The sequence below is a fragment of the Loxodonta africana genome, chromosome 3 (genome assembly GCF_030014295.1).
Source record: "Loxodonta africana isolate mLoxAfr1 chromosome 3, mLoxAfr1.hap2, whole genome shotgun sequence".
Lineage (NCBI taxonomy): Eukaryota > Metazoa > Chordata > Mammalia > Proboscidea > Elephantidae > Loxodonta > Loxodonta africana.
Window position 1 is genome coordinate 51,338,551 of NC_087344.1, and position 19,933 is coordinate 51,358,483.

At 48.7% G+C, this 19,933-nt stretch overlaps 1 protein-coding gene and 1 long non-coding RNA gene across 2 annotated transcripts; both read left to right on the forward strand.

Moving 5' to 3' along the window:
* Positions 1-724: 724 nt before the first annotated feature.
* On the forward strand, positions 725-15,584 carry NECAP2 (NECAP endocytosis associated 2). The gene is made up of 8 exons (XM_003413445.4): positions 725-857; positions 3,151-3,251; positions 7,996-8,100; positions 8,189-8,270; positions 9,130-9,238; positions 11,490-11,667; positions 14,528-14,603; positions 15,400-15,584. Exons 1-8 carry the CDS (start codon positions 766-768, stop codon positions 15,446-15,448), a joined length of 792 nt encoding a protein of 263 aa, XP_003413493.1. The 5' UTR covers positions 725-765; the 3' UTR covers positions 15,449-15,584.
* An 18-nt stretch (positions 15,585-15,602) lies between these two features.
* Positions 15,603-16,604, forward strand: LOC135230697 (uncharacterized). Its single transcript, XR_010321306.1, has 2 exons — positions 15,603-16,201; positions 16,356-16,604. It is a non-coding gene; the product is annotated as an uncharacterized LOC135230697 (long non-coding RNA).
* The last annotated feature ends 3,329 nt before the right edge of the window (positions 16,605-19,933 follow it).

Genomic DNA, 19,933 nt, shown 5'->3' on the forward strand with positions numbered 1-19,933 from the left:
GGGCTCATTAGACATTGTCATTCCAAAACTCAAACCACACCCGTTGCCATGGAGTCAATCCCAACTCCACGAACCTATAGGACAGAACAGAACTGCCCCATAGGGTTTCCAAGGAGAGGCTCATGAATTCGAACTGCTGACCCTTTGGTTAGCAGCGGTAGCTCTTAACCACAGTGCATTAGTCTGTGAGAAATCTAAGACTGGAATTCTTTTTTAATTATTTATGTTGCTGAACTTTACTTCTTTAAATGCAACTCCTTGTTGAGTCTGGGGCACATAGGGCCCTGGGCATATAGGCAGGTAACGATAGCGAGGGTCCCATGGAGGGTACCATACTGGGTAGGGGAATCCCACTTAGCCTGGTGGGTCAAGCAAGAATTTCTCTAGGAGGGGAAGACCCAGTCAAGTCTTACAGATTCAGGAGAAGGGAGGGCATTTACGCAGAGCAAGGGCAGAGGCAAAGGCTGGTGGAGGGAGATGCTGCAGTGTGAGGTGTGTGGAGGGGCTACAGCTTTGAATGTCAGCCAACTGGGCCCCAGGGTAAGAGTCAGGAGACCCAGATGATCCACAAACCAGACCACGGATTACGGTGAGGGTCCGTCCGCCACTTGTCTTGAGCCAGAGCTTCCAGCAGAGGGCGCGCGGGCGATGTTGCGATAAGACCCGCGAGCCACCGCTCTAGCCAGAGCCTGGTCACAGAGTCACGCCGCTTCCGGCCCCACGGCGGGGAAGAAGTCGGAAGTCCGGCGGGCTCCGGGAGTCGAGATGGAGGAGAGCGAGTACGAGTCGGTTCTCTGTGTCAAACCGGAGGTTCATGTCTACCGCATCCCGCCGCGGGCCACCAACCGTGGCTACAGGTGACCTCCTGCCTCCGGGCCGGGCTAGCCCTGACTTAATCCCTTCCCAGCCGCCCCGACACACCCACTGCGGGAACCGAGGACGGGTCGCGGCCAGTTTAAGGGCGAAGGGGGAGAGAATGTTGCAGCTTCTTCCAGTTCGAGGCCGGAGCAGGGAGGGAGACCCGGACTTTCGGCCGTCTCAGTCCGACTCACTGGCCTCCTGGCGGCGGGATAGGTGTTAAAGCTGTGTCTAGTGCGTGGGGACCCCGGTGGGCTGTCGGGCACCCTAAACTTCGCGGGCGGGAGGGAGGTGGTGTCATAGACTTTGTCTTTCTGCGCTAAACGATGGCCTTGAAAGGGTCCTTGAAAAGCCTTGAAAGAGGAAAGGATCCTATCACAGGCGGAAATCCCCGCAGGGAAAGGAGGGAGCGCAGAACCAGCTAAAAGGACTCGTCCCGGGGAGCTTTAAGCTGATGGCCGAACCCCAGGGACTCCCTCCTGCCCAGCTCCCTTCGCACGAGTTTCAAGCCTGATCACCATCTGTAAGAGGTGGAGAGAAACCCAACCGCACTGCTCTGGTGTTATGTTCACTTGAGGCTAATAAACGCATACATGGTTGTAAATGTATAGCCTATCTCTGGAAGGAATTCAGGAAACCGCTGGAGGGGAGAGAGAGGGGAGGGAAACGGGATTGAAAGGAGACTTCCGTTCATCCTATACCCATTTATTCTGTTCGCATTTTATTGCCATGTATATGTATTTTTTATATGTATTACCTTTGGAAAGAAATGGAAAATATTAAAACAAAGAGAGATATACCTGATACAGACAACCTGGCCTATGGCTATTTTGTGCCGCTAGGTGGTGGTGTGGGGGATGTTGATAATTTTGGGGGTGGGCAACGCTGATCATAGTGTTTGTCCAAGTAATTTAGAAATACAAGATTGGCCTGCACCACAGTAACAAGGGAGTGTCCCCCTTTCTGATCTCTTGTTAAGGTTGCTACATCCGTGACATAATTTAAAAATAGTATGAAGATAACAATAGTAAAAACAACTAAAACACATTTGCTTTTTATACATCCTGGAGGTAATGCAGATGCCCTGGAGATGGGCCTCCAAACCACGGGTCATCATTTACCCCATCCATCACTGGGTCTTCAGTAGGATTGGTTGGGACCCTCTTGGTCCCCAGAGAGTCAGGTGACCAAGCAAGGGTCAGGGCTGGCTGGTGTGGCATAGAGGAAACTGCCAGCCTCTGCATTTCAGCCTCAGCTCTGCCTAGCCTGAATCTAAGGCCTGTTACCCCAGTAAGAGGAACTGAAACTCAGTTTGCTGAACTGGGATTTGAGAGTTTGCATTTGTATCTCTCAAAACAACCTGTGTCTGCAGTTAGAGTGTCTTGTGGGAGTTCTTGAGAGCTGACACATGCTTTGGAATTTCCAAGAAAAGCCTGCTGAAAACACCCAAGGTTCTTGCTATTTGGAGGTTTCACCAAGCTCCTTTTTAGAACTAAAATGTGAAGTTCTTTAAAAAAGCCAGAAGAGGCAGTTGCTGTGAGTCCCTGGTTTTCCGGGTTTCTTTCTGCCTAGGCTACCTTGGAGAGTGTATTTCTTGAGCACTCATTTGCTTTTCTCACATGTACTATTGCTCTCCTTTTTTCCTTTCTATTATTGATTGCACCTCTCTGTGCTTTTCCTCCAAGATGGTCTCGGTGGTCCCAAGTGGTCGCTCTGACCACCGCAGCCTAGCAGTGTCTTAAAGCAGAAACGATAGGCCCAGGAGCTGCTTCCGTACAGAAAGGAAACTGGAAGCCGCATTCCAGAGAGAAGGTCTTCTGTAGTCTAGAACAGGGGTCGGCAAATTATGACCCACTGTGCTTTTGTATGGGCCTCAAGCTAAGAATGGTTTTTACATTTTTAAATGGTTGGATAAGATTTAAAACAATATTTCATGACGTGTGAAAATTACGTGAAATTCAAACTTCACCACCCATAAAGTTTGTTTGTTTTGTTTTTTGCCCGTCAAGTTTTATTGAGATACAGCCATGCTCGGTAGAAAATATTTGGTTAAAATGACTCAAAGCATCAACACATTGACATATTGTCTGTGTCTGCTTTCACTCTACAAAACAATGGCAGAATTGAGGAGTAGGGACAGAAACCGTATGGCCCTTAAAGCCAAAAAGATTTACTTTCTGGCCCTTTACAGAAAAAATTAGCAACCCACATGCCCTGCCCATTCTCATCCCTGGCACTGGAGTAAGTGAACAGGAGCCTCTGGCGGCAGCTCAGTGATTTTTGTCCTCTTAGGGCTGCGGAGTGGCAGCTGGACCAGCCGTCATGGAGTGGCCGGCTGCGAATCACTGCAAAAGGGCAGGTGGCCTACATCAAGCTGGAGGACAAGACCTCAGGTAAAGGCAAGGGAGGCCTGCGGGGGCTGAGGTGCCACATCTCCCACTTTCAGAAGGGAGAGGCAGCCAGGGCCTGGCCAGGCCACTCGGGTCATGGGAACCTGTTCTGGAAATCACAAACCCGAGTGTACTTCCGTCTCCATCTCCTTACTTTCGTTGTAGAGACCACTATCCCCATGTGTAAAAGGGAGTGTTTTCTATTAAGAAGCACCCATTCCTTTTGGGGTCCTGAGAGAAATATTAGTTTTAGAGGCCAAGGAAAGGAGGCCTGCAGATTGATCCCAAGTAGGAAGCCCTGGAGTCTGCCATGAAGACTGGGTGAAGATGTACAGCCCCCTCCTGCTGAGCCCTAGTTCTTACTAATGGTAACTCCCCCAGATCTGATCACACCTGCTAACTGGAGGAGCCGGAAACTCTCCTAGTCATTTCTTTCTCTCGTGAGAGAACAAGCAAATCTGGGCTGTGTTGGGTTCAGCTGGCAGACGTCTCCTTTAGGGAAATCTTTCCAGAAGTCCTGGATCACCAGCGCCTCTGGGTGAGCTATGAGGATAACACTACTGGGAGCATACCCAGCCCTGGGACCTAGGGAAGGGGTCAGGCACAGTGCCTGCTGGGTTTGGTCCGATGGCATTTGGTTATGAATATTTTTTTATTACGTAGAGATTTTCCTTTGTGAGGCAGAAGAAAGTGCAGGGATTTAGAGGCAGAACTGGCTGTCTCAGAACTGTGCTACTTCTGACTGAGCTGTGGGACCTTGGCCTCCTTTTTGTTGTAGTAGAGAGCACATTAATTCCTACTCCCCAAGGCTGCTGGAAATATTTAATGAGCAGATACTTGTCAAATTGCTTTGGGAACTGCAAGGTGGCCTGAAACATTGGTTTTGTTTTTCTGAAGCATGGGTTTGGCAGAGTGAGTACTGGGTGCTGAGGAGTTTGAAGAGGCAGCCACCATTGCTGGGACACAACTCTGGCCATGAGAATTGCCTATATCACAAGGAAATGGCAACACCTCTTGTTCTCTGGGGGCCACAGTTCAATCTATAACATTCTACCCTTTGGTCCCCCAACATTCATGTACTTTAACATGACCACCTGGTGTCACAGCCATTGCTCAGGGCTGAGTCTCACCTGTAGGACCCACCCTTATTTGCTCTTATCTCAGGGTCATGCCTGCTAGGTCATGCTTGGCTTTCACTTTCCATTGAGATAATGAATATATCAGTCCAGGCCAGCGTTTCTCAGCCTCAGCACCATTGACATTTGGGGCCAGAGGAGTCTTTGTTGTGGTGGCTGTCCTGTGCATTGTAGGATATTTAGCAGCATCCATGGCCTCAACTCACTGGATGCCACTAGCACTCCCCCAAGTTGTGACAACCAAAAATGTCACCAGATGTTGCCAAATGTCCCAGAGAGGGAGGAGGAGTAAAATTCTCCATGGTTGAGAACTGCTGCTCTAGCCTGAAGGCAGCCAGGCACTCGGGGCCCTGGGCGCCAAACTGGGGGCAGAGACATTGATCAGAAGCTGCAGGCTCTAGCCCGCCAGTTTTGATTCAGTTCAGCCTGGATTACACGGTCACCTCTGAACCACAGGATCCAGTAGAATATATTTGGTTAAACACTTAAAGCTCTAACAGGTCGGCATATGAGAAAATGATACCGATCACAGAAGCACACTTAGTTACCTAGTGCTCCTATAACAGAAGTACCACAAGCGGATGGCTTTAACAAACAGAAATTTATTCTTTCACAGTTAGGAGGTTGGAAGTCCAAATTCAGGGTGCCAGCTCTAGGGGAAGGCTTTCTCTCTGTTGGCTATGGGGGAAGATCCTTGTCATCAATCTTCCCCTTGTCTAGGAGCTTCTCCATACAGGAATCCTGGGTCCAAAGGATATGGCTCTGCTCCTGATGCTGCTTCCTTGGTGGTATGAGGTCCCCCGTTTCTCTGCTCACTGTATTTATATCTCAAAAGAGATTGATTTAAGGTACAACCTAATCTTGTAGATTGAGTCCTGCCTCATTAACATAACTGCCACTAATCCCACCTCATTAACATCATAGACGTAGGATTTACAACACATGAAAAAAATCACATCAGATGGCAGAATGGTGGACAGTCACACAATACTGGGAATCATGGCCTAGCCAAGCTGAGACACATTTTGGGGGAGCACAGTTCAATCTATGACATTCTACCCTTTGGTCCCCCAACATTCATGTACTTTCCACATGTAAAACATATTGACCCAATCATGTTATAGCAAAAGTCTTAAGTCCAAGTCCAAAATCCAAAAATTCCTCTTCATCTGTGAAATCTAGAATACAAGTTATCTGCTTCCAAAGTACAATGGTAGAACAGGCACATGGTAGACATTTCCATTATAAATGGGAAAATTGGAGGGAAAGAAGGGATGACAGGTACTAAGCAAGTCAGCAGAACACATTACATTAGCCCTCAAGGCTTGAAAATATTCTTGTGTTTTCTGAGACCGTTTACACAGTGGCCCTGCCCTCCAGACTCTAGGTATTGACCACACTCCGGGTTCTGAGTGGAAGACCCTCTGCCCTGGGCTTCAGCTCTGCCTTTCATGCCCGCTGGGACAGCTGCTCCGCTCCCTGGCATTTGGGTGGCTCCATTCTCCTAGTGCATCTGAGTGGCAGCTCCACCCTTTGAGACCCCAGAGTTCGTGGCCGTACCTTTTGAGGCTGAGGCAGCTCTGCTTCCTGTGTTCTTGTCTCTTCTGCTTCCTGGTTCCTTGGCCTCTCAGCCCCTTGGGCCACTCTGCCCACATCTGCCCTGTGGGGGCAAGTGTCCCAAAGCTCTGTAGCTCCACCGATAAGTGCCTGGAGGCACCCCACTCCTCCAGTAAACTTTGGCCAGAAGGCACTCAGCTCTCTTGCTCCGTGGGTTGGCTCCAGTGATGTCTTACTCTGGGTCTCCTGGTTCTGCTGCTGCCATTTCTCTGCTGCTGCTTCTGGCTGTCTGTGCCATCTCCAGTGTGACAGCTCTTCCTCCCTTCCTTCTGAGTCCTCACCAGAATTGCCTTTGATGTCCGTAGTTCCACCAACAGTCTCTTCAAGGCGATCTGAGCTTTTACTATTAGAAAAAAAATTTTTTTTTTTTCTAATATTTAGACACTTTAAAATTCTTCCAGCCTCTATCCATTCAGTTTCACATTTTAGGCATCCGTTAGAGCAGCACCTTACTCTTGGTACCGGATTCTTAGGTTGGGTTCTCTAGAGAAGCAAAACCAAAACATATAAATATGTATATATAGAGAGATTTAGATCAAGGAAATGGCACACGTGGTTGTAGAGGCTGGAGTGGTTGTAGAGGCTGGAATGTCCCAAGTCTGTGGGTCAGGATAGAGGCATCTCCTGACTCATGTACCCGCAGGGGCTGGCAAACTCAAGATTGACGGGTCAAAGAGCAGGGCTCTTGCCCTCAGGCTTCAAAGATCGATGAATCCCAAGATTGGCAGGCAAGACCACAGGTACACTGCTAGCTCAAGTTCTGAGAACTGGAGGTCAGACAAACAGGAGCCAGCTGTGGGATCCAGAGTGAGCAAAAGCCCACAGGCCTTGCCAGAACGTCTACTTATATTTGATACAGGTTGCACACCCAAGGAAACTCCTTTTCAACTGATTAGCTGCTCACAACAGGTAATCATGGAGGTGATCACATTATATCAGACCTCATCGTGGATGTGATGGTTTCAGCCAGCCATTCTCACACGTGAGCCCAGGATTGGTAGAGCTTTGGATTTTTTTTTGAGAGAATGTATATAGGCCTAACTCCCTACCTGTAAATGTGTGTATGGTGTGTATAATATGTATATATGTTATAGATCGAATTGTGTCCCCCCAAAATATGTGTTGTAAATTCTAACCTCTATGCCTGTGGCTATAATCCCATATGGGAATGCGTAGTCTTTGATATGCTAATGAGGCAGGATTAGCATAGGGTGTATTTTGGGTCAATCTCTTTTGAGATATAAAAGAGATTAAACAAGCAAAGGAGAGAAGCAGGGATGGGGAAGAAAGATGCCTAACCACACGAAGATCACCCAGGAGCAGAAGCGCAAAAGAGACAAGGACCTTCCTTCTGAGCTGACAGAGAGAGCCTTCCCCAGAGCTGGCACCCTGAATTCAGACTTCTAGTCTCCTAACTGTGAGAAAATAAATTTCTGTTTGTTAAAGCCACCCGCTTGTGGTATTTCTGTTACAGCAGCACTATATGACTAAGACAATGTATTTTAATAATTTAATGTTGTTGTTGAAAAGATACACAGCAGAACATACACTGGTTCAGTGGTTTCTCCATGTACAGTTCAGTGACACTGATCACATTCTTCAAGTTGTGCGCCCATTCTCACCCTCCTTTTCCGAATTGGTCCTCCCTCATTGACATAAACTCACTGCCCCCTAAGGTTCCTGCCTAATCTTCCGAGTTGCTGATGTCAGAGCTTTTGATTTTAAGAGAAGCCAGAAATCTGGATTATTTTACATGTAATCTATGTTGCAACGTTTGGCAATGAAAAAAAAAATCCAAACTGGGCTGGGTTTGACCACCTCCCAACGTAAACCTTTCTGTAGTTAGATTACCTGTGTCTTCCCTTCAGCAAGACTGGATTTGATTAGAAACCCAGACTGAGGTTTGCCTGTCCACCTCACTCAGAGGGCTGACGCCAGTAGCGGGATGAAGTGTCAGGCTACGGCTCCTGGCTCACCCTGCCTTGTGCTTCCAGGGGAGCTCTTTGCCCAGGCACCAGTGGATCAGTTTCCTGGCACAGCCGTGGAGAGTGTGACGGATTCCAGCAGGTACTTTGTCATCCGCATCGAAGATGGAAATGGTACGTGTGGGTCTTGGTGCTTCCTCCTCTTGAGAAAGGTGTGTTCCTCTGCCTCTGGAATGTGGCCTTGATCATGTGTTGTCCCCAGGGCGACGGGCATTTATTGGAGTTGGCTTCGGGGACCGAGGCGATGCCTTTGACTTCAATGTTGCACTACAGGACCATTTCAAGTGAGTGGGCCCTGGAGACACGTGCTTATGCCTCCTCCCTCTTTCCCTGGACAGAGTGATTTCCCAGGTTAGGATACTGGGTGGCTGTGTGTGATTTGTCTGCTAGCAGAGCCTCAGGAAAACTCAGGAGCTCTCCTTCAAGGCAGGCCCTTCTCTCTACTCAGCCAGTCCCCATCTCTGCTTTGAAGTCACCTGCTTTTCCTGAGGCCCATCTCTGCCATCCTAGTTAGTTGGCACTGTAGTCCTTTAAGAAGCTAAAAGATGGAGCTGAGAATATTGCTTCTCCCGTCTGTGTAGTACTCCCCTGGCTGCCAACAAGTGGGGGGGGTGCCCAGCCGCTCACATAGGTGGCTCTGGCTCTTCCCTGACCTGGTGTTCTGCTTGAGTGGCTGCTGGATTGGTGATTACATGGAGGGTGGGAGACCTTTGTGTTACTTCCTGCTATCTGGGCATTTCTCTGGTCTCACCATCTACCTTATGAGCTTTTGGGTGAGGGGATGATAGAGACCTGTTTTAGTTCCCATGCCAAGTGCTGGGCAGGGCCTGGTTTTCAAATCTCCTGCAGGCAGTAAGTGCCACGTGGTGTGCTTAGACCCCCTGCATAAGTGGTCTCATTGAATTCTCATTGCAGTTCTTAAGACACAGAGCTGTCGTCTTATCTTACTGATGAGGAAGCTGAGGTGCATGAGCTCTCAGCACGAGGATTTGAGTTCAGGCCTAACTCGCTACCTGTGCCCTTTTACATCCCTGCCTCAATAAAAGCCTCAGCCTGGGCTGATGGCAGGTAGTGAGGGAGTGAGTGAGTGCAGGGCAGGTTGTCTTGTCCTTCCTCACCTTTCTTTTCTGGTTCTCTCCCCAGGTGGGTGAAACAGCAGTGTGAATTTGCAAAACAAGCCCAGAACCCAGACCAAGGCCCCAGATTGGACCTGGGCTTCAAGGAGGGCCAGACTATCAAGCTCAACATTGCGGTGAGTACTACCCTCTCTAACTGTGTCGGCCATGGTCACGTGATACTGTGGCCACTAAATGAAGCCCAGCCAGAACCCATCACTCCTTTCTCACAATTCAGTTCCACCAGTTCCACAGATGTTTATTGAGTACCTGCCTTGTGCCAGGTACTTCACCAAGGGGGAACAAGAGGCCTCTGTTCTTACAGAACTCAGAGTTGAGCTGAGACAGGCAAGGAAAGATGCAGTTACAACATGGCAGGAGAGCTTCTATGACCAAGGATGCCCTGGGTGCTCTGGGCTCCCAGAGGAGGAGCATGCAGCCCAGGGTTGGGGGAACCAAGGGAGGCTCCCTAGAAGAGTCGACTGGTAAACAAGCAACGGGTCAGCGGGTGGTTTGAGCAGTGGGAGTAGCACGTGCAAAGCCTCTGGGTTGAGAAGGAGCGTCAGTTACTTGTCCCGAGAGCTAGCATCTCTGGCTACTAACGTGGGTCGAGGGGGTCAGTGTGCTCACCCCAAGCTGCGTCTCGGGCGCGTGTTTAGGGTGTGAAAGAGTTTGGGAGTTCCAGGAAGAAGATATACAGGCGGGTGGTGGGTGACTGGCCTTCCATCAGGGGACATCATGGGCAGAGCAGCTTCTGCTGGTAGTGTCAGTCAGGTTCCCTGTATGTTCGTTCTGAGCTGCCCTGTACCCGGCTTTCCCCTCTTTGCATCATGCATGCAGCAGCCAGTCCCTCTGAGATCAGGAAAAGGGTTGCTAAGACTTGGTCTTTATCTGGCTGCAGGGTTGGGGTTGAATCAGAGCCCTGATTTGGGGGAGCCAAGGATCCAATGGATTTGTTTTTTTGAAAAAACTGTAACCCTAAAATAACGCTCTTTCTCCTTACTTACTGTCTCTTTCTCCTCTTTTCTGCTTCATGCTGGTGATGACTTGGGACCTTTGAAGTTGGCCAGCTGGCTCTTAAGAGAAAATACAGGTCAAAGCCAGTGGACTGGTTGGGATATGATGCTTGGTCTTGCTGGAGGAAACTAACATTTAAATGAGCATCTGCTGTGGGCCAGGTAGTGTTTTTAGGCACTTCTCATGAAATAAATGTCCTACTGTTAGACGAAGAAATTGAGGCTCAGAGAGGTTAGAGAACTTGCCCAGGGTCATAGAGTTAGAAATAACTGGCATGGGTGGATTCACAGTGAGATCTTTGAGGTCTTTGGACTTCAGAGCTGTGGTCTTACCATATGATTAAGCTGCTGCTTCCCATACAAGCCATGCAAATAGGGAACCATGTCATCTTCATCTTTGAAACTTGCTCTGGTTTCTTGGTCATACTTGGTTGGTTTGTTTATTTGTTTGTTTTTAACCTTTTATTGAAGTATAATAAAATGCATACAAAATGTACAGATCATAAATGCAGAACTGAGTGAATTTTTTAAAAAACAACTTACCCAAGTAAATCAGCACCCAGGTCAAGAACAAGAGCGTCAGCACGCTGGAAGCTCCTCTCCTGCTCTGCCTACCCCAAGTAACCACCATCTGGACAACCCTAGATGTTGCCTCTTTAATTTTTATGAATTGAACCATACACTTTATACTCTCTTGCATATGTCTTTTCTCTTTCACTCAGTATGATTTTTGTGAGATTCGTTCATGTTGTTGCATGTAGTTATTTGTTCTCACTGTTGTACCATGTTCTGTGGCAAGAATATAGCCAATTCCCTTATCCATTTTACCAATGACGGCCATGAGGCAGTTTCCAGTTTGGAGCTATTACAGATAGCGCAGCTGTGGGCGCTGGAGTCCATGTCCTTTGATGCACATATGTGTGCATCTCTGTTGCAGGGCCATAGTTCAGTGTTTGGCTTTAGTAGATTCTTTCCAGTTTTCAAAGTAGTTTTCCCAATTTACACTCCCTCCAGCAGGGTACGAGTGTTCCGGGCTGCTCCATATCCTTGTCAGCACTGAGGGTTTTCGTCGTAGCCATTCTGGTGGGTGCATTCTGTTGGGTGCGGAATGGCCTATCAGTTTGATTTGCATTCCTTTGGTGATTGATGAAGTCAGGTGCTTGCTTTTTAAAACATTCCTGATGGCTTTAGAATGGCAGTGTGTCGAATACGGCTCAGAATAATCAAGGCGTAGGATGGCTCCTGACCATCCTTGGGTTATACAGGTGTTCGGGGCCTGGGGGGTCACATTTTCCGTGTCCCTGTGAGGTTTTCTGATAGCAGGTGGGACTGTAGCAGAACTGACTGATTTCCATTCCTCTCGTCTCTTTAGAACATGAAGAAGAAGGAAGGAGTCGCCGGGGCTCCCCGAGCCCGGCCAGCCAGCACAGGAGGACTGAGCCTGCTTCCTCCTCCCCCAGGGGGAAAGGTCTCCACCCTCATCCCTCCCCCTGGAGAGCATCTGTCTGTGGGGGGACCCCCCGCCCAGCCAGCAGTCGCTCCCAGCTCAGGTCAGTGAACAGTAGTGACTGTAAACCACTTGCTGTCGAGTTGATTCCGACTCATGGCGACCCCATGTGTGCCAGAGCAGAACTGTGCTGCATAGGGTTTTCAATGGCTGATTTTGCAGAAGTAAACCACCAGGCCTTTCTTCCAAGGTACCTCTATGGATTCAAACCACCAGCTTTTTGGTCAACAGTAGAGTGCTTAACCATTTGGACCATCCAGGGACTCAGGTGGTGACTGTACTTTATTAAATCTGCCCCAGTGGGTTCCCCTCCCCTGGCAGCAGGGGCACCACGGCTTTCCCTCCTTCATCCAGTGATTCACTGTTAGTGCCTGTATGTGTCAAACTCAGTCCGGCACACTCCAGGTAAAGGGTTCCTCTGCTCCCCTCGTACCTGCTACTTATCCCTTCTGGGTGTCTGCCCACCTGGCGGGGATTCTGACTCATATGTTACTGTGAAGTCATCGGCACGTAGGCTCCTGGTTCTCTGTGTCAGCTCGTGGGTGATGGAGCCCCGGGCTCTGCTCACAGGGAGCTCATATCTAGTGGGAGGGATGAGTCACGGGCACAGAGACCCAGCGTGTGGAGAGGAGACTCACTTCTAGTCAGAGTGATCTGGGGAGGCTTCACAGAAGAGGTGGCGTTGAGCTGGGCCTTGAAAGAAGGAGGTTGGAGCAGGGGCAGTTGGCATTCTAGGCAGAGAGAAGAGCATAAATAAAGGTCAGACTTGTAAACACCTGATGTGTATAGGGTGATGGCTGCAGCATAAGTATGTAAAGGTGAGTGGTGGGAAGGAAAAGTGGAAATAGTTTGGCGCCAGCTCCCCAGTGAGGGCTGGCTATTGGGCTGCTATGAAGCTGAGAGGTGGCTCCCCCACCAAGCTGTGCTGGTGCTTCCAGGGTCTAAGGAGAGCTCCTGGGGCTCCTGAGAAGTTAGTGTCCAGATGCCCGTCCCTTCTCTGTCTCCCCACCCTGCCTGGCCCAGCTTGATGCTCCCCAGGCTGGGTGATGGTCACCAGCCTGCTTTCTGTACACACCTCTCACCAGATCTTGAGTTCCTGATGTTGGTTCCGCTGTCGAGAGGTTGGACTTCCAGCCTCAGCCCTCTGGGCAATGCCCCACGGGAAGAGAAGCACTCCACTAGCCCCCACCCTGGTGTCAGGAGTTAATTTCTTTAAGCATTGTTTGTCATGGTTCGGTCATGGGACCACCCGCTTGGCATTGCTTGCAGAGACAGGACTCTGCATTCTTCCTGTGCTCCCTGTGTTATTTGGATGCTCCTTAATTGGTTGCTAGCTGGGGTCTGAGAGCCACTGCCTCAGGCCTCCTCTGTTGCTGGTGTATTTTTGTTTTTTTTAATAATTTATTATTGTTGTTACTGAGAAAACACACAACAAAAACATACACCAGTTCAAGTCTACGGATCCAATTTAGTGATATTGATTACATTCTTCCAGTTGTGCGACCATTCCCACCCCCTTTTTCCGAGTTGTTCCTCCCTGCCAGTGCATTTTCACCACTAAGATGGAGTACCTGGCACTGGGGATCCCGCACCAAGTCCCTGCCCTCCAGAGCTTCTGTTGTCACGTGCAAGACAAGGCAGTCAGCATGTCTACAAACAAAAGGGCTTCAGATAATGAATCATGAATAGCTAACATTTATCGAACACTTACTATATCCTCCAAAACCAGACTGCCCGAGTTCAAATTTTAGCTCACCAGCTGTGTGATCTTCAGAAAATTACTCACTTCTCTGTGCCTCAGTTTCCTCATCTGTAGGATGGAGATAGTAATAAAACCTACAGTTTAGGTTTCTTGTGGGGATCAAATGAGCTAATCCAGGTAGAGCACTTAGAACAATAGCTACGATACTATAATGCTCACTAAACATTAGCTTGCCTTTTGTTAGTATTGTTGTCATTATCGGCACTATGTTTCTACTCTAAGCCCTCCGCATGTATTCACTCATTTAACCCTCCAATCCTATGAAGTAGTCCTGTTTTTGTCCCCATCTTAGAGATAAGGAAACTGAGACTTAAGTGACCTACACAAAGTCACACGGCTAGCCCTGTCTTTCCCCAGGCCGGTGACGAGGTTCAAATGAGATAATGTATGTTGGGTACTTGGTGAACTGTAGAACTCTAATCTATTGAGGGTCCTCATTTTATCTGGCCTCCCAGCCCAGAGCAGATAAAAAATAGCAAACTGGTGGGAAGACAGAGGGTGGCAGGCGTGGGTGTTCAGAAGGGACAGTTGGCAGCACTGGGGGAGGTACCAGAAAAGCACAGAAGCAGGAGTATAGCCTCATTCTGCTGTCCACCATGGGAACAGGCACGCAGCGGTATCAGCTGCTGTCTCACCGCTTATGGAAGGCCCTCCCCAACCCCTAAACCCGATGTCTGGCACATAATGTGCACTCAGCAAGTATTGGTTGATCCAAACCCTGAACTGAGGGCCTTCCATGAGATGACCTTATGGTTTTGATGGGTGTTCTCCATTGAAGAAGCCAGGACAGCGGATCGTAAGTTTTAGACAGATTTTCAACATCAACATTTGAAAACACAGTCAGCTCCAGGTATGATGATGATGACGTGTGACTACCCTCACTGCCACGCCTCTGCTCTACCTTGTACGTGGCTTTCTGCCTTTTCTCCAGGAGCCTCCTGGGGCTTGTGAGAAGATGGTGGAAATGTGGCAGCTCATTGGTGCTCTGTTGTCCAAAAACATGTTTCACTGTGTGTCTTCTCAGCCACCTGGAATCATTGACTGATTTTGTGATCATTGAGACATCTGACAAAACTGATAAAAAAAGATCTTTGACTCCCTGTGTCTTTCTCTTCTTTCCCAACCCCTTGGGCATCAATAGGAGGTGCCACCACGTCCTGGCCGCAGCCCAAGCCTGCCCCCGCTGATGTCTGGGGAGACTTTACCAAATCCACAGGGTAAGGAGGGTCACGTTCTTGTGGTAGGACCAGGGTCAGGGCTGTTTCTCTAAAAACAGGCATGCTCCACACGCCTCCCTTATGACTGGTTTGTTTCTACACAACAGCTCTGATTTGCATGTTTTCAGGCTAGCCAGAGCACAGAGCCTCAGCACTGCCATGTGGGGTGGAACAGGTATCTCCAGGAAGGCTTTTGACTGCTCTCCACGTGGGACCACCTTTTGCAAATCTTTCCAGTCCCTTCAGCCACCTCACCAAATGCTTTGGCTTGTCCTCAGTTCTCTTCTCTCCCCGTCGCCCCAGCTGCCCCAGAACATTGGGCTGAGATTTAGAAGACCCATCCTCATAGGACTTCTGGTAGATCTCTTGCCCTTTCTGGCTCCATAAACTATGGGGTCAGGGTGAAAAGGTGCCAAATTCCTCTTGCACCGTCGTATACTATATGTTCTGGGACAGGAATCATTTTCTGTAAACATTTTCTGTAAAGAACGAGATAGCAAATGTTTTGGGCTTTGCAGACCACATGGTCTCTGTTGCAACCAATCAGCTCTATTGTTGTAGCATGAATGTAGCCACAGATAATAAGTAAATGAATGAGTATGGGTGTGTACCAATAAAACCTTATTTACAAAAACAGGTAGAGGGCCCAATTTGGCCTGTGAAGCATGGTATACTGAACTTTAGTATATTCAGGGATTGACTTCTTGGAGCTCTTTCTGCAAAGGGAAGGTTACTTTTATCTGCTTTGTATTTTCATACATATGACCTCCCTCATCACCCTATCTTCCTTTTACAGGTCAACATCCAGCCAGGCACAGCCAGGCACAGGCTGGGTCCAGTTCTGACCTGAGCATGCTCTTTTCCTCATACGACTTCTGGAAAGGAGCCACTTCATCTGGGCCAGAGGAAGGAGGACGAAGCACTCCCTGCTGGCCTCTGTGTTTGGAGCATGTCTCTCTCTCCTCCTTGCCTGGCTCCTTCGACAGACTGGGCGTGTTAGGCAGTCAATTGGCACCATGTCACACTGGTGCCTGGGATCCCAGTATGTGACCAGAACGCAGGAGAAGAAAAGCTGCGGAGCCCTATGCCCTTTCTGCCCTCTTGCCATGAGAGAGACTCTGAGGCTTGACTTCTACCATAATCACCCGTATTAAACACAAGCCCCAAAAGCAAAAGAAGGGGTTGCGTTTGCTACCTGGATTCAGACAGCCCTTCTCAGGGTTAACATATGTCATGTGGTCACTGTTCGGAAGGAGGGCTTCCTCCCTGACTTCTAACAGGCTTGTAGGCTGCAGCTTCATTAGCCAATTGGGAGGGCATCGGGAGTATTAAGCAGCTTTTTCTTTTTTTTTTTAATATTTGCTTTGCAAATGTGCTGATCTGCGCTAACTTCTTGTCTTTGCAAAAGGGACTGCTCCCACGACGTGCCCCAGCAGGGGCCTCTAAGACATTCCCCTGTCAGTGCAGGGCTGCCCTGGGCCTCAGGAAGCAGGGCGCATCTCCGCCAAGATGCCTGGTCTCCGTGTCTTCCAGGCCAGGTGGACAGTGCAGGGCCGAAGCAGGTGCTGGAAGAACGTGGAACTTTGTTTGATCAGAAGGTGGGAGCTAATCTCATGGAGGTGGGTCAGCATTCCTGTCTACTGGCAGCTCTCTGGGCTGGTGGCGCAGTTCCTTGGCTGCTTGGGTTTTCTCCTTCGAGGTTTCTGAAGTGCCTTGTCTGCAGACAACCTCTTAGTTTTTTTTCTCCTTCAGGGCCTGTACTGACAGACAGAAGGAGCTCAGAGTGAACTGGAAGTCCAAGGTTGCCTGGATTACTGGTTCATCAGATATAATTTTATCTGAGCACACCTCTGAAAGTCCTTTTATTGACTCATCTTACCCCTCTCAGTTGAAAGATTTCTTTTGTGAAGGGGCAAGACCATGAACTGAAAAAAGTGTTGGCCTGTTTGTGGGACCAGATTTCTAAGATAAAGAAATAATAAATACTTTTACTTCTGTCAACATCTGTCAAAGATGAAAGTGTTTTTGGCAGCGTGACTGCTAAACCTTACTTCAGGATGCCCCAGCTAGACCGCAGCCACCTGTTTCACCACTAAGCACACATCAGATTTAAAGCTTGGGGCCAGGGTGTCAGCCTGGCCAAAGTGAGAGTTAGACCCTAATCCATGAGCTAACTGGACACTTCTTTCCTGTGCATTTAGAGGAGCGGTGCCTACCGTACGTGGGACAACTGGGAAAGTAGTTGCTCAAATCATTTTCTGTGGGGCTTAATTGCTTTGTGGAACTTTGGGTAGAAAAAGTTATGCTAGAGCATCTGGCTCCTTGCCTTCTGAAGTGAGGGGGGGCCTGCCTCCCACCAAGACCTCCCTGTGGAGGTATCTCCCTGAATAGGAAGGGTGTTCAGATGCACAGAGGTGAAAACAAAAATCCCCACACTCCTCTTGCCTGGGGATTCTGTAAGAAAGTTGCAGCTCTTATCATTGGTTTTGGAAATAGCCATTCTGGCTGATAAACAGTGCTGTTATTATTAGCTGCTGTCAAGTTGGCCCCTGACTCATGGCGACCCTGAGCACAATGAAAGGAAATGCTGCCCGGCCTTGTGCCGTCCCTATGATTGGATGTGAATCGAATCATTGTGATTGTAGGGGAAGAGAAAGAAAATAAAAACAGAGGATTTTCTTGCCAGTGGAATAAGGACCAGGCAAGCATTAGAGGGTCCTCGGTAGGACACCTGCGTCTATTTCACATCACCTTACTTCCCGCTTGGACAAGCGTTACTTTTTTCTAAGTGCTCGGAGGTTGGAAACGAGAAAGCTTAGAGGAAATCCTTCGTTAGAAGTTACTATATGCCATGAAAGGTTCTGGACACAGACCTGAGCTTTGGAGCTAGACTGCCCTGGTTAGACATGTGACTACAGGCTCCTCCTTAACTTCTGAGCACCACTCAGGTGAGGCATACACAGTGTTAGCAGGTGCCCATTGGATAGTTTGGCCTTAATTACTGTTCTCTAGAATCAGGTTGCCGTGAGTTGGAATTGACTTGGTGGCAACTGATCGGTTGGTGATAGAGTCAAGATACCGAGGACTGAATTACGAGGAAGAGGAGGAGGCAGCTGATGAGAAAGCAGCCATCAAGGAACTAATTGAAAAGCACTTTGAGTCTGGGGCAAGGGACAGTTTGGTGCTCTCCATCACCAACAGGAAAACTCTTGATAACAGGGCCAAGGTCCTCAGGAAAACGCCAGATATCCAACCAGGCACCCCTTCGTTACACTCCTGACTGGAGCTTGCAAATTGGTGGGGTGGGAGGTGGATAAAATGGATGGCAGGAGATAGACATTGGGTTTGGGGATCTGTGAGACCTGAGCTGCTGTCGGCAAAGTAGGAGGATTTGGATACGCTGAAAGGTGTGGCAGACAGACTAAGGTGGCCCCAGGGGCAGGTTATCCAATAGGCAAGGTAAGCACAGTGCTTACCTTGCTTACCAGATCATCTGTAGTAAACAATTTCACATTTTACCACATCAGAGGTTCTGTTTCTAGGTATGGATGGCATCCATCTCCCAACCCCACAACACCTTCCTACAGAATCAAAGCCTCTTTTCAAATTTACAATCCCTGACAGGGGTGGATGACCCAGTAAGCAAGGTAAGCACGGGTTTACTTGTGCTTACCTTACCTATGGGGTAATCGGCCCTGGGTGGCCCCCATGACCTCTACTTCCTGGGATTCACATCCTTCTGTAATCCCCTCCCGTCAAGTGTGGGGAGAATCTGTGACTTGCTTCTGACCAATAGAACAATGCAAAGGTGATAAGATGTTACTTCCACAATTATATAAGGTTGCAATGTTTGTCTTGCTGAGAGACACTCTTGCTGACTTTGAAGAAGCCAGGTGCCATGTTGGGAGCTGCCCTAGGGAGAGGTCCATGTGGCAGCAAATGGTGACACCTGACTAACAGCCTACCAGGAGCTGAGGCCCTCAGTCCAGCAGCCCTCCAGGAACAATTCTGCCAGCAACCACGTGAGTGAACTTGAAAGTGGATCCTTTCCCAATGAAGCTAAGATAACACCACAGCCTTAGCCGACACCTTGATTGCAGCCTGTGAGAGACCCTGAACCGGAGGACCCAGAAACACTGCCCTGGATTCCTGACCCTCAGAAACTGAGAGGGTCAGTACATGTTGTCTTAAGCCTCTAAGTTTTGGGGTGATTTGTTACGCAGCAGTAGATAACTAATACATAGAACATTACCAGTCTTTTGCTATGCCAAGCAGTATTACAGGTGATTTTAATATTTTTTGTGTCTTTTCTGTTTTTAAATTTACCTGCTTTGAATCTGTTGTGTGTTGTCGAGTCAATTCTAACTCATAGCGACCCCGTGTGACAGAGTAGAGCCACCCCATAAGGGTTTTCTTGGCTGTAGTCTTTACAGGAGCTGATCACCAAGTCTTTTCTCCCGTGGAGCTGCTGCTGCTGGAGTTGAACTGCTGACCTTTCAGTTAGCAGTCAAGCGCTTACCCATTGCACCACCAGGGCTCCTCTTTGAATCTGTTAATAAGGAGAAAAATCCGAAACTTTAAAATATCTTTCGACATTCAAGCTGCCATGAGGAAAAGTTGGTCTTGTCCACCTCCAGCCCACTCTGCCCCCAAAGCCTGAGCTCGCCCTGCTCACTGTCTGCCCAGAGGCTTCCAAGCACCTATTCAGTGGCTGCTTACCACCTCTGTGACTTTGGTTACACCTCGCTGTGCTTCAGTCTCGTTTGTAAAATAGGAATGAGTACCTACCTCAGGGAGCCCTGGTAGCACAGTGGTTAAGCATTCAGCTGCTAACCCAAAGGTCAGCGGTTTGAACCCACCAGCCACTTCATGGTAGAAAGATGTGGCAGCCTGCTTCTGTAAAGATTACAGCTTTGGAAACCCCATGGGATGGTTCTGCTCCATCCTATAGGGTCGCTATGAGTCAAAATCAACTCCACAGCAACGGGTTTGGGTTTTGTTTTTTTTTAAATACCCACCTCATCATACTCTGGTGGCTCGCATGTTGCTGTGATGCAGGAAGCTGTGCCACCAGTATTTCAAATACCAGCAGGGTGACCTGTGGTGGACAGACTTCAGTGGCGCTCCCAGACTAAGACTAGGAAGAAAGACCTGGTGATCTTTTAAAAAATAGCCAATGAAAACCTTATTGATCACAACAGAACATTGTCCTACTCTCTTGCTTTGGACATGTCCTCAGGAAGGGTCAGTAATTAGAGAAGGACATCATGTTTGGTGAGGTAGAGGGCCAACAAGGGTGAAGGAAGCCCTCAGTGAGATGGACTGGCACC